This window comes from Pholis gunnellus, assembly GCF_910591455.1.
Source record: "Pholis gunnellus genome assembly, chromosome: 18".
Taxonomy (NCBI): Eukaryota; Metazoa; Chordata; class Actinopteri; order Perciformes; family Pholidae; genus Pholis; species Pholis gunnellus.
The window spans coordinates 2000001-2014687 of NC_136545.1; the positions used below are offsets into that span (position 1 = coordinate 2000001).

General features: G+C 42.1%; 2 protein-coding genes across 2 annotated transcripts in view; one reads left to right on the forward strand and one right to left on the reverse strand.

The window, feature by feature from the left end:
* Positions 1-2684, forward strand: part of ntmt1 (N-terminal Xaa-Pro-Lys N-methyltransferase 1) — a 7876-nt gene extending 5192 nt beyond the window's left edge. The window contains exon 4 of the mRNA XM_079179550.1: positions 1796-2684. Coding sequence (XP_079035676.1) covers positions 1796-2052 — 257 coding nt within the window. The 3' untranslated portion in view covers positions 2053-2684. The remainder of the gene's footprint in view (positions 1-1795) is intronic.
* A 157-nt stretch (positions 2685-2841) lies between these two features.
* On the reverse strand, positions 2842-14371 carry ndor1 (NADPH dependent diflavin oxidoreductase 1). Its single transcript, XM_079179549.1, has 15 exons — positions 14275-14371; positions 13253-13392; positions 13009-13086; positions 12649-12746; positions 12477-12575; positions 11958-12059; positions 11628-11831; positions 10408-10535; positions 9543-9754; positions 7511-7618; positions 7257-7371; positions 5865-6011; positions 5632-5750; positions 3780-3874; positions 2842-3489 (listed from the first exon to the last, which is right to left on the reverse strand). The coding sequence occupies exons 2-15, from the start codon at positions 13385-13387 to the stop codon at positions 3345-3347; spliced, it is 1785 nt and encodes a 594-aa protein (XP_079035675.1). The 5' UTR covers positions 13388-13392; positions 14275-14371; the 3' UTR covers positions 2842-3344.
* Between the last annotated feature and the right edge of the window lie 316 nt (positions 14372-14687).

The following is a 14687-nucleotide window of genomic DNA, read 5'->3' on the forward strand; positions in this document are numbered from 1 at the left end:
CCGTGCGGTCGGCGTCCAGCTTCTTAGAGGGACAAGTGGCGTTCAGCCACACGAGATTGAGCAACAACAGGTCTGTGATGCCCTTAGATATTCGGGGCTGCACGCGCGCCACACTGAGTGGCTCAGCGTGTCTACCCTTCACCGAGAGGCGTGGGTAACCTGCTGAACCCCACTCCTGATATTAGTCCATTTATTTTTTTAATTATTACTTTCACAGCTCAGGGATGTTCGAGCAACCTTTGTGCACTTTCTGAAGATTCTTTGCACTGTGAGTTCTGTTTTTGAATAAAGGGTTGGAAATGAATGCTTTTTTGTTTTTTTATCCGATTCATCGATTAATCGAACAAATAATCGACAGATTAATCGATTCTTAAAATAATCGTTAGTTGCAGCCCTAGTGTGGAACAAAACCTGTTGAGGTAATTATGAGGGTCAATATGACTGACAGGCTTCTATGTGTCACTTGAACTGAGCTTGTATAGAAGTATGTAGCATACACCAGGGGACGGGCCTGGGCACCACGCAGCCATCATTTTCTTTGTTTTCAGGCAAGTATGTTCAACATACTCAACTCTGTAAGTGCCCGATTTGGTGGTTGGACTGTTCCAAAGTGTCGGCTGTTGTCTCCATTTTAACATTCCCCTCGTCCAGATGATGTGGTCGGACACGTTGTATGACCTAGTTCATTTCAGGCATATTGAAGCCCAGTGAAACGCAAGTTAGAGCGTCTGTCTTCTGCACTGTGAAGTGTTCCCCAGTGAAAGGGAATATCTGAGCAGTGCACAGCTGTGAGAGGAATTTAAATCAAGTCCTTTGCATTTGATTGGACTACAATCAATACGGAACTACAGATGACTGTGGCTCCACACACACCTCCCTTGAAGTTGCAGATTGATTGATGGATGTCATGATATTTTGAGGATGAAATTGGTTAATAGCTAAAGTAAGCACACTTCATATTTTGTTTTACAGAATGAAAATAGGAAGAAATAGATACTTTTGTAATGTTTTGCATGTATTGTTAGAAAGGTGAAGAAAATGAGCAGTGATGTGATCTAAAAGGGTTAGAAGGTTTTTCCTTTAGTTCATCTTGACTGAAGTCCTTGATCACAGTTCCTACTGTAGGAGCCAAAAAGCACAAGTTCAATTTCTTCTTGAGATAAAGTACACTGTTAGACCGTGGTTGGTATTACTGCCCCATGTGGCAGTAAAATGTTAATAACTAACATTGTGTTAGTACCAGCTGTGCACAGGGCATGCAGCTTAAGGACGCCAAGAGCAGAACGTTAAAATAAGTTATGTTACTCGTTCATTTACCGAAGCGAAGGTTTATCTTCTTTATCTACTTTGGGTTGCCGCGGCATATCCTTTATTTTTTTGTAGCTTCACGCCACACACACACACACACACACACACACACACACACACACACACACACACACACACACACACACACACACACACACACACACACACACACACACACACACACACACACACACACACACACACACACACACACACACACACACACACACACACACACACACACACACACACACCCTATTGATCCATCTACTGGACTATCGCTGGACAACAAACCTGAGTGACCTGATTGGACGTAACTTTAGCTAAACCTGGTTGGTGATAGAAATGTCTTAAAAGAAATGAAGAAGGAAGCCATACCACCTACGTATTCTTGTTGTGCTTGCTCAAACGTAGTTAGATATGAGTAGGGTTAAGGCAGAAGTGATGCAAATAAATAGAAAACCTTTCTCCTGATTTTTCCCTTCAGGCCACCTGACAGACGACCACCTGGTGGACTTCCTGCAGCGTTGCCAGAAAGCCCTGCGGCCTAACGGCCTCATCATCATCAAGGACAATGTGTCGTATGAGGGCGTGGTCCCCGATGAGGTGGACAGCAGCGTCTGCCGAGACCTGGTAATAGTTCATAGTCTGGTGAGCAGAGCAGGCCTCCGCATCATCCACGAAGAGCAACAAACTAACTTCCCAAAGGAGATCTACCAAGTCCACACACTGGCTCTCAGATAGGACAGTTAGAGTATACACAGTATTTCTTATCTGTGAAATGATCTGCAGTGCGTGTTCGTGGAGTGTGTAGCTAACTCCATAAATTAGTCTTCTGCTCTGTGCTAATTGCTGAGTCATCTTGTCTGCTCTACCAGATCTAAAGGTACGGCCACGTAACACTTCTGTCTTACGAATAGTTGCTAAGTCTCCAGTTCAAGACGGTCAAATCCAAGCATGCTTTTCCTGTGTCAGTGTGATGTCGAGCAGGATCTCAGGTCCAAGTTCAACTGTGTGGATATGCACAGCCAGCCAATAGAAACTGGTAATGGACAAGTCCTAGTGCTGTGTGTGTGATCACCAGACTACAAACCACTGCATCACTCTTACAGACTGTTTATAGTTTGTCATTGAACAGAAGGCTAATGTTCACTGGATTCAGCTGCATCACTTCCTGGTTCTAATGTCACTGGACCTTTCAAAAGCGGGGCATCATCATCATCATCGTCTACTCTCACCAAGACACATTTCCAATGTTATGGAGATGTTTTATGGACATTTTTACAGCTTATTAAAGACAGATTTGAAGATTCATGTGTTAACAGACTTTGTGGCTATATTTCACTGTTTTTAATTAGGGATGTCTGAATCAACTTTTTTGGGCCTTGAGAACTTTTGATTAAATGAATGACAAGCTGCTACCTGACTGTACACTGCTCTTTGCTATTACAAGAGATGTAAGAGCTCTGTTATTACTCCTTCAGAACCAGGGGGATAGGGGATGAATGGAGGCGTTTGAGTTTATTTGACAAACCTCATGTTGCATAAATTTACATTACAGCATGGCTCCAAAACAAACTAAAACTCACTCTACTGTTGGTGAAGAGTAAGAGAGACAGACATCAGATGATGGAGGGAGAGAGGAGAGAGAGAGATGATGATGGAGGGAGAGGAGAGAGAGACAGACATCAGATGATGGAGGGAGAGAGGAGAGAGAGAGATGATGATGGAGGGAGAGGAGAGAGAGACAGACATCAGATGATGAGGGAGAGAGAAACTAGACAGGTGATGGAGAGAGAGAGAGAAACAGACAAATTTGGACAAATCTGCAACCCACCTGGGGGTCTCGATCCAGTCTTTGGGAATGACTATTCTACAGTACACTGCTAAGGGAATGTCAAAAGGTCTCGAATGAACTTCCATGCTTAATGCCGATATGCTGACACTTTTATTCCAAATCAGGGATTGTATCATGCAGTCAACATGGTAGCAGCAGCTTAATGTGAACTCTGAAGTAGTGGGTTAAGGGCATGTGATCAAGACCAGGTCTCACTCTGCAACTGGCCTGTCCTCTCCATGGTTACCAGCATCTGCGAGGCGTCTTCGGAGGACACGCCTCCCTCGTGCTGGAACACCTCTTTCAGAGCGTCGCACACACTGGTTGGCATCTGTTTAGCATTACTGCATAGAAAAAAAAACAAGGTTGTAAGTCTGCCGCAAGCTGTCAGAGGAGTGCCACTTTGTCACAGGGCTGCCACTATTATTATTAACAGACATTTGTAAACCCCCGTCGTGATAGCCATTAGCCTCCATTGAAATTATTAAGCTGTCGTAAAGCCACCTTGGTACCTACTGACATCTGACAGGCAGCAGAGTTAAGCCTGGCACTCCTCTCCACAGACAACTAGTGGCACTCCTCAGACAACTCAGATGTGAACATAGGAGAGATGGTTTTGGTGCCTTGGACTCACCCAGCGATGTAGAAGCAGGCACGTCTATTGGCAATCAAGTCCCAAAGGAGCTCAGCGTTCTCCCTTACCTGGTCCTGCACATACACCTTTTCCTCCTGAAATACAAAAACACTCAGTTTCCTTATTAGTCACAAAAAATACACACAAATTGTATGTAGTGGCAGAAAAATTCTGGTTGGGTGTTTCCTTGAACCACTATTTCAGTTTCCTCCTGTTTTTACCACATAAAGAGTGCAGGTACAGTACGGCAGCCTTCTTTCCAAAAGAATTCTAGAGATTTTATTTTTGCTAAATTCATATTTTATGAAAATAAAGATGCTGACAGTTGTTTCTGTGTCCTTAAATTGTTGCCGATTCCATTAAGCCCCTGAAGTCAATGCCGGTATCTGCTAGGGGTTCAGCGGGTCATAACACTCCCCATTAGGAACGTCTCACGCTTTCAAGTCACGGATGAGATCAGAACAAGAGAAAAAAAGTGACCAAATATAACTTTTAGAGAATCCTTGATCACGTTTTTTTGCCACCAATTTTTCCAATCGCCGATGATTCATATCGCCTGATTCAGATTGTTTTTGTTAAATTTGTTTGGTTACAGCAGCTGGTCTACAAGAATCACACATTCTCCTCAGAGGGTTTTACAATCTGTACACACCCTCTGTCCTGTGAACCTCACATCACTACAGGAAGAACTCCCCAAAGACCCGTTAACAGGGAGGAAAAAGGAAGAAACAACAGAGGAGGATCCTCTATCAGGATGGACAGAAGTGTGATAGATGTCATGTGTACAGAATGAACATCATAACAGAGTTACAACACATTCAATGCATACGACATCAAAATTGCCAACCCAAAAATCATTTTAACCGTTCTGGAGTCAGAGTAAACCATCAAAAATTATAAATGTTATTCTTTGTTTAAGTAATCTGCAGCAGTTATTAGCATAAAAACTCACAATTCAATGTATTAGGAATCAAAAGATTGTTTCATCGTTTAAAAAGAATCTAGTCATTCGTAGTTTTAACAGTGGTTAAACGCATTAACCCACCCACCCACCCACCCACACCCACACCCACACCCACACACGTACGTCACGGAGGAAACTAGAGAGTTTCATTCTGCGTGGACGTATTCATTTGCTTTCACTGCCAACGATGCTGGCTCACCTGTATGCTTGATATGTGGCGAGAAATTTGCAAACAACAAAAAATGTAAAGTTGAGAGACGCTTCCAGAACAAACACACAGCATTAGCTGAAAGTATCACGCTGGAGATGAGAGAAAAAGAGCGATTCCTCTGCTGCAGCAAACTCTCCTCTTCATCAGAGTTTGATATCGTTATAACACGTAAAATAGCAATAAAATGTCAACAAGTGTCTTTATTCTAGTTCTATAATTTCATAAATACAACAAACTACAGTTTTTGTATATATATAATATAACTATATATAAAACTTTATAAGCTGTGACATCAAATAGCTTTTGCGGCTCCAGACACATTTTATTTGGTGGAAAATAGATGAAAATGTCTCTTTGGACAGTAAAGGTGGCCGACCCCTGGACTAGGGTTTAAAAGGTTTTAAGACATTTGTGTTAATTGTGAGTTTTGGCCAAAAACATGTTTTGTGAGGTCACAGTGACCTTTATGTTTGACCTACAAAATCTATTCAGTTCATCCTTGAGTTCAACTGGAAGTTTGTGCCAACTTTGATAAGATTCCCTCCAGGCCTTCCTGAGATAATGTGTTCACAAGAATGCAGCAGACAGATGGATGGATGGACAACCCAATAAAATAAAGACACGTTTCAGACTTTTCCTGTGATCATTTGCATGTGCATAGAGTACTTTTGTCTGACCTGGTCTCTTGAGAAGGCAGTGAAGAGGGTCAGATGTCCAGTCTTCATCATGGCCTCCCACTCTGACCTGAAGTAGAAGTCTTTGGACTCAGAGCGACAGCCAAAGAACAGGACGTTGGCTAAACAGCAGGAAGACAAGGAGGACATGTGTCATGTCAAAGCTGTGAAATGATGTCGAGTAATGTCATTTATTTAGAAAATAAGAGAGACAGTCAGAAAGGTAAAGGTCGCACCATTCTTCCCCTCAGCCATCCTTTCTTGTAAAGCCGCCCTGAAGGGCGCCACTCCTGTTCCAGGTCCAACCATTATCACAGGGGTGTCTTTCTCTTTGGGGAACTTCAGACTTCCCTTCTTCACCCACTGCGGCACATACACCTCCCCTACAACACCGGTTAATAGGACACAAAAAAAATCATTATTAATTCATTGTAATGCAATGCAACAGGAGATTTGTATTCTCCAAGTTCTGCAGTGTATCTTACAAACTGAAGGACTTGGTGAGGTGTACTGCATTTAGTTGGCACACAGTTGCTTTCTAAAAGTTAAATTAAAAAAGAAATTCTAAAATAGAAGTGTTTATTATCCAGAGTTGCAGAGAAAACCACGTGTTTCTTTAAAACTGGCTCAGAGATGTGTCTTGACTCCTACTTTCTGTGAAGACATGAAATCATATTTTCTGATCTTGTTGATGCTGTTTGTCTGCATGTTTACCTGTTGTCTCTTGATAGACTCTGTATAATGTACATTTCCACAGCACTACTTCTCAGTAGTAAAGTCATATTGCCACTCTACTGCTCTTAGTTTTTCCATCTAAAAGAAATGATGTTCTTACTTCATGACTGCAGTGTGTGTGTGTTTGGTTTTTGGGCTAAGCCATCGACAATAACTGGCTAAAAGGGTCAGAAAAAAGTGAGACTGTGTGCTGAAAAAAGTGTATTTGTGTGTGAGAATGTGTGCAATAAATGCAGTAAATAAGTGATTGTCTGCAGTAAATAAGAAAGTGCAGTAAAAGAGTGCTTGTGTGTGATAAATGGCTGTGTGTATGTGTGAAGTAAACAAGTAGGTGTGTGCAGTTCATAATCAATAAGTGAATGTGTGCAGTAAATAAGTGAGTGAGCATGAATGAGTAGGTGAGTTAGTATTCACGTTAAAAGAGAGCAGCAGCGTGGTGATATGACTGTTTCTGGTGAAATCGGTCCTTTGTATTAATGTACATTATGGTTAATTTTCCATTTGAGCCATTTTGTACCCCCCTTAATGTTATTTTAATATTAGCGATTGCCTTTCATTTTGGTTTGTTTTTGTTGTTATCAATTTAGACAACGCAACTGTTTTTTGTAGTATTGTAGCAGTAAATACTTACAGTAAATGTAGATTTGTGTTTGTACCCTGTGAGAAAACTCTCTTCCATCACTCGTATGTGCCACTTAGGAACGGATCTGCTCGTATTAGTGATTTTGCAAGAAGGCCAAATGTGTTGACACATCTATTTCAAAAAGTAGGAAAAGCTGTATCATACTAACAGATGACAGGATTGTGTGAAATGGACACACAACATCCAGCCAACCAGAATGAAGTCATCTCTGTGGAGGCAATATAAACACTTGTTAAATGTGGTGAGAGACCTTGAGCCGGGTCCAGGGAGGCTAACCAGGTGGAGCAGAGGCCTCTTCTTGGTTTATACATCTTGGTTTTGTAATGAACCACAGCTACCAGGATCTGAAGCCTGTGTGGGTGAGCCTGTGTGGAGAGAAGGCTTTAGAAGAAGTCATTTCATTTGTGTCTTTACCACTCAATGATTTCATTTACAGCTTTGCCTGAGGCATCCAGGTGAAGCATCTATTTTCATAGCAGTTAAATAGTTGTCATGAAGGACTACCTGGAGAGAGGAGGCGATGGAGAACGAGCGAGGCTGGATCTCAGGGAATAGATCTAGGAGATGGTCTACTTTGATTTCTGCTGTGGTGTGGGGGAAATCTGCCAAGATCTGCAGCAGCAAGAGCACACGTTTACAATGTCAAAGCCTTTATGTGCATGATTTGCACATAAAAGACACTGAGGCAGACCGCAATGATCTAATGAGCAAGATTGCCAAATGTTTCTACAAACAAAAATACAGTCCCTGACAAAAGTCTTGTCGCTTGGGTACAAGTTGACCTTAAGTGCCCCTCAAATATATTTGTAATCAATTTTTTTTTTACAAGAAATGGCTAATTTCAATCCCAACAGCTTTTGAAATAATGTTTTGGTGCCAAACGAAACTGCTGAAAAGCATTCTAACATTCACAGCTTGGTAAAGCCCACTGAGTCAGTTTTTGCAAAGACAAAAGTCTTGTCGCCTTGTCATATGATGCACCCAATCCTAGATTACAGTCTCACCTGTGATCAATAATTGATCAATCAATTAGTGGGTGTGTATAAAAAGAACCCCAGCACACCAGACCTTCACATCAACTGCAACTTGACCTCTGACAACATGCCTAAGATTCACCCTGAGACCAAAGCATTGATTATCAAGAGGCTGAAGACCAGATCCACTGCTGAGGTGGCTGACACCTTCAATGTGTCTCAGCGTCAAGTACAAAGAATAAGAAAAAGAATTGAAGAGACTGGAGATGTTTTTGACAAGCCCAGGTCCGGCAGACCCCGCAAAACAACTGCTCGGGAGGACCGTTTGTTGGCTCTAAAATCCAAGGCCAGCCCCTTTTCCACTGCAGCAGAGCTCCACCAGGCCTGGTCACCTCAAGTCCCCGTGTCAGCCAGGACAGTTTGTAGAATTCTGTCTCGAAATGGCCTCCATGGTCGAATCAGTGCCCAGAAACCATCACTAAACAAAAGGCAATTCCAAGGCCCACAGCCTGCTAAATGGATGGACGCTGGAAAAGTGGCAGTAGGTGGATTTCTCAGATGAATCTTCGGTTGAATTACATCACAGCCGCCGCAAATATTGCAGGAGACCTACTGGAGCCCGCATGGATCCGAGATTCACCCAGAAAACAGTTAAGTTTGGTGGCGGAAAAATCATGGTCTGGGGTTACATCCAGTATGGGGGTGTGCGAGAGATTTGCAGGGTGGAAGGCAATATCAATAGCCTAAAGTATCAAGAAGTATTAGCTACCTCTTACATTCCCAACCATAAAAGGGGGCAAATTTTGCAGCAGGATCGCATACTTCCATCTCTACATCAAAGTTCCTCAAGGCGAAGAAGATCATGGTGCTCCAGGACTGGCCAGCCCAGTCACCAGACATGAACATCACTGAGCATGTCTGGGGTAGAATGAAAGAGGAAGCATGGAAGACGAAACCAAAGCATCTTGATGAACTCTGGGAGGCATGTAAGACTGCTTTCTTTGCTATTCCTGATGACTTCATCAATAAATTGTATGAATCATTGTCGAACCGCATGGATGCAGTCCTTCAAGCTCATGGAAGTCCTACAAGATATTAAATATGGATCTCACAGCACCACTACTTAATTCACTGATGTTATGAAACATATTTTTGTATTTGAAGTAAATTATTTGTTCAATTTTCACATTACTCTCTGTAGGCGACACAACCTTTGTCTTGCCAAAATCTGACCTTTCTGTGTTCATTAAATGATCAATCTTTCTTCAGTGAAGCAAATTTATTTTAGTATATTAAACATAATTTGGGAGGGTTTTAGCTTTCATATGAGCCATTTCTGAAACCAATGGATTAATTCAAAGTCAGGTTATAAGCTGTTGTTTCTACAAAATGGATAAGTGACAAGACTTTTGTCAGGGACTGTATATGCTATAAAAGTAATTTAAAAAGATGCTATAATCACATGAAATCGTACACAGTGATAAGATAAGTAAAAAGCTAAATGAAAGGCACATTTTCTCCCAGCTCCCAGCCCAGCACTGACTCTAACCCTGATCCTTCACCTCCAGCGCGGTGCGTCGGGGCCGGTTGCAGTAGCTATGCAGCTCGTCCTGGCCCGCCGCTGAGCTGAACTCAACCAGCTTCTGCTGCTCCATCTCATTGGTGGCAAAGGTGGACAGCAGCTCAAAGAAGGAGCGGCGAGGCACGGCGGCGATGTCCAGGTAGCTCTCCACCAGGTGGCGGACGGTACACGGCTGAGGAAGCCTGGCTTGAACTGAGAAGACAGGTTCATGGTCATTTCACCATCACAGGTCTGTTAAGGCCAAGTCATCATCTCTTTATATTACAGTAATAGTGACTCAAATGACGGTGTGTAATGTGAAAGGGGTCAAAACTAAAAACCCATACAGAATTATCAAACAACCTTTTTTTCGTCCTCTTTCAGTTTATTGGTTTGGTTTTATGAACAACTTTACTGTTTGGAATAACGTTACTTTAGCAGGCAGCTGTTAGGAGACAGGGAGCGATTCCAATGTCATAAAAAGTGGAATTATGAAGAAAAGAAAAAGGACCTTAGAAGTATGAAATAAAATAGGACATGAAATAAAAGTGCATTTTGAAATACAATAAAAATCTACAGTGGAATACTATTGAAGTTGAGTCATATTTGATTGGTACATCAATACATTTCTATCAATGTATGTATATGATTATTTCATAAAGTGTATTTGCCTACTTCCTATTGAACACTAGACTCAAAAGCAGGTTACAGGGAGACTATGAGAGAGGTTCACTGAAATCAATATACTCTCATGGCAAAGTCATTTGTAGGCCGGCTTGTTTTGGGGTGTTTGGCTTGCTTGATTTCTTTGAACCAAAAGTTTTAGATAATGCACAGAGTGAAAACACACACACACACACACACACCTGCAGTGTTGTCTGTGGCCCTGAGAGTGAACATGGCCTCTGGATCTAATCTCAGTAGTTGACAGAATTGCTGTACGTCCTCTGGAGTGTTACATGGACGCATCATCACCACATCACCAGCAGCGAACCTACACCGCAACACCACAACGAATGCTCAGTGCAGTTGTTGATGATACTATACCTTCACCGTTACAAATTGGCTGCAGGGCCGTCAACATCCAGCACACACACAACGTTCAACATGTTGGATTTAGCATGAATATTATCATTCATGTCCAAACACTTGGTTGTTATGTCAGAACACATATCTCTCTCTGTCTCTGTGTGTGTGTGTGTGTGTGTGTGTGTGTGTGTGTGTGTGTGTGTGTGTGTGTGTGTGTGTGTGTGTGTGTGTGTGTGTGTGTGTGTGTGTGTGTGTGTGTGTGTGTGTGTGTGTGTGTGGACATTGAATTAGAAATACATTTCTCATGTATATGTCCTAAATATGAAGACAAAAGAATAAAATATTTTCCAAATACATTTCCATTTTGAAAAAGCTTCAATGACTGTATAATTTATCGAAGACATTTATTAAAGCATACTTTATGTTTAACATGTATCCACATATTACTATATTGAGGGACATTACAGTACATGTTTGTTATCTTCATTGATGTCATAGTTATACTACTAACAACTTCAACACAAAACAAGCACAAGCTTATCATCCAAAACGGTGACATCTGAAGAGCACATTATGAAAATCTGTACAGAGACAAAACGTCTGATCTGGTGAAATCAATGTATTCAGAAAATACATGTGCTGTTGAAATTGGAGACAAACAAACTGAATTGTCACCCAGAGAAGAGGTGTTGGTCAGGTTGACTTTAATCGAGTGGATCTAAATGAAGTGTTCAGTTCTCTCCCTCCTCGATAGAGAGGAGTCTGGTTGATGTCTCCTACTGAACAAGGACTACAACAACAACAGCTGGGCAGGAGAACAAAAGCAGAGACAGATCCTCAGAACGGGCTCAGTGACCACAGGGATGCACTTCCTCCAAAACTTAAAAATATCAAAAATTAAAAACATTGAATGAAATAAGGAACATTTATTTTTGACAAATTGATCTCTGTAATCCCAGATTTCAAAGAGTTTAATGAGCTCTCAAAATTAAAAGGAGACAAGGCAGATCCACAACCTGAGCACACGCACACCCAAAAGAGACTCAAAGTTACTTACTCAATACTGGATCCTGTGATGTCAAACTCGATGCGCCTCACATCCTGAAAGTGTGACATGTCCGTTACTCTCCTGTTGGACACCAGTCTGGCAGGAAAGGGATGGGCCTGCGAGGGGACTGTCTGTTCTGTGGGAATCCTCAGCCTGTCATCCGTTCTCTCTTTTACATCATCCAGGAAGTGGAAAGTGTACGTTGGAGGGAGCCTTCCAAAAGAGGGAAGCAAAAAAAAAAACACTGACTAGGATCAAACACAAAACCCAAATAGGAGTTAATAAAAGGCTTGAAGGAGACAAAAAATATCTAGAACATCACGACAAAATCATACTCACGGTTCATCTTCCCTCAGTGGAATCACATCAGCCAAAGATGGGTAGAGAGCAAATACTTTCCCCCAAAAGGATGTGAGCCACGGGTCAACCACAGCGTCTGACCTGGTTAGGACAGTTTGAGGTAAGCAAAGGTAACGTCCACACTTCGATTCCAGCTGGGAACGTTTGTAACATCCCCCCCCCACTGTTCCAGACTCTCCACTTTGCTGACAAATTGATAAATTGAAGATATTCTAGGCTGAAATTCAAATGTGCTTTCCTATACTGGAGGGATTTTACTGATTTGGGGGCTGGCCAGATAGTTAGATGGCTAGCTGGCTAATTCCACCATGAATTCATGCTACAGTTACGGAACATAAAGAGGTGGTGAAGAAAGCTGGCTCAGGTCAGCCATTAGCTAAATTAAATTACAATAGCCGTGTTTCAACCAGCAGAAGGCTGTCGCTCTGCCATTTATTTAGCAAGATTATTTTCATTCCTAATGAATGAGGTATGCCATGATTCAGACATGTTTCTTACCCCAGGTCGTGTTGGTCATCAGCCAGCCCAACAGGCAGCAGCATACCGGCACCCAGCTGCAGAAGGCGCTTATGAAGCTTCTTGGCCACAAAATTGAACCTACGGGTGAATGTGGTTGACCATGAGTCATTGTGAATGTGTACTGTGAGAACTGTAAACCTGAAATACTGACTTGGGATAGGAGGAGTCCCCCAGGCCCAGTACAGCGCAGTCCAAGCGACTCAGAGAGCCAACGGGCAAAGACTTCCTAAAGACAAACCTCCAGAAGACCTGTGAAGAAAGTAGAGGTGGACAGTATAACAGAAGTGAATGCATTTGTCTGGATTTTGACTAATGTAATAGGTCTGGTGTAAAAGAAGATCAGAACTAAACTATTGATACAAGATATTTGAAATTGAAAGCATATTCACTCATCAGGTCAATAGGCAAGCATGTCCATGTTCACCTGCATCTTGTGATTGTTCATCCCAGTTATAGAAACAAATTAAACTAAATGAATCTTACTATACGCCTTTTTGTGCTCTTTCATTACCGTCATATTGTCTGGAGGGTCTCCTTGGCCTGTGGTGGAGCACACAAAAACCACCAGAGACTCTGAGATCAAGTTGGCCTGTTAGATGAGAGGAAACACTCATGAGGCAACAGTGTTGTCATGCGATTCATGTCGGCTGTAACAAACATCACAGACCACTGCAGGGATCTGGTGCTGTGACTAGAACTGGCCCAAGCAGTAATACATTCCCTGTCATTGCCATTCTTGTTACCGACACACTCACCACGTTATAGTTATCCAGCGGCAACACTCGAACCTGCAGCTGCCTTCTCTGCGCCTGTCGTGCAATCCTCTGGGCTGTGTCCTGGGCCGTACCAGTCTGGCTTCCATACAGGACCAGCAGACTGGGCTTTGACATGATGACTGAGAGACACAAAGTCACAAGATGCTCTGGAATTTTAGAAGAACGTGGACTTGGAATAGTAAAAGGAAAACTGGAAAGGCGCTAAACACAGATGAAACATAAAGAGCCTGAGGTGGAACACACAAGAGGAGAACGTAGGTGATAATTAGATATATTATACACAAAGTGGTCTGCATTTCTAAAGGTCACAAATCATAGGGAAACCAACTGAAGTGTGAATAGTTCATAATAATCTACTATATATATCTGTTAAAATATTACCTTGGTTAACTAATACATATTTAAAATGGTCTTGATTCATTTGTCAGGTGTGTGTAATGAAGAGGCTGCATGGACAAACTCAATGTTAGTGAGTAACATAACATGTAATGGTCTCTGTGAAGCTGTTCTGTGTATTAGATGTCTGAAGCTTGAATCAGAGGGGGACCGTCAAAGACATTAGCACGAGTATGTGCCTTGTTGTCTTCTAGCTGACTCATAAACCAATACACGTCTCCCGACATTTAAAGGTTGCATGTTTTCACCGTTTTTCTTGGTTAACCTGTGAGGAACAAACGGCAATACTCTAATAAACTAATACCAATCTTGAATTGGTATGTATAGACCTTTCGACTGTATGCACTTCTCTTACACACCCATGGGCTACACGTTCTCATATATATCTGTCATTTCCTACCGTAATTCACGACATTAGTGAAGTCAATGCTCCTGTCATGCTCCCTGTACTTCACATTACATGACTGTGTGGCTAACGTTCGTTGCTAGCAGGCTATTTAACGCTAGCTGGCGAGGAAATATGGTCAATTCTTTTGTTAGTATTTATATTTTTCCTCTATAAAAATCACATATATCTCCAAATACTAATGAACCACGATACTTACCGCTGCTGTCTTCGCCACCAATAGCCTTAAACGCTAATAAAATGAACAAATACCTCCACTAGGTAAGGCATGTAGCTCCTCATTCTAAACACCAACGCTTCACTTTACGGCCAGTTGTGATTGGCTCGTGCGTTGATGCTACATTTAAAGCCGCACGGAGAAAATCAGAGATACGTGTTTTCTACATCCCTTTACGGACATCCACCGTCAATGAATGCACATAGGAGAATATTGCCTTCAGGGCTTTCTGCCAGAAAGGGTTTATTTAAGCCCAAATCAGGATTTGTTCCTAAACCTAACCAAGAACAAGTTTGGACTGGAGAGGGGTTCACAAGCCTTGACCTCTCTCCTGAAGATATGTGAATGAAAATGGGTTCTATGGTACCCACGACTCTCCCCACTTTATGAGAATC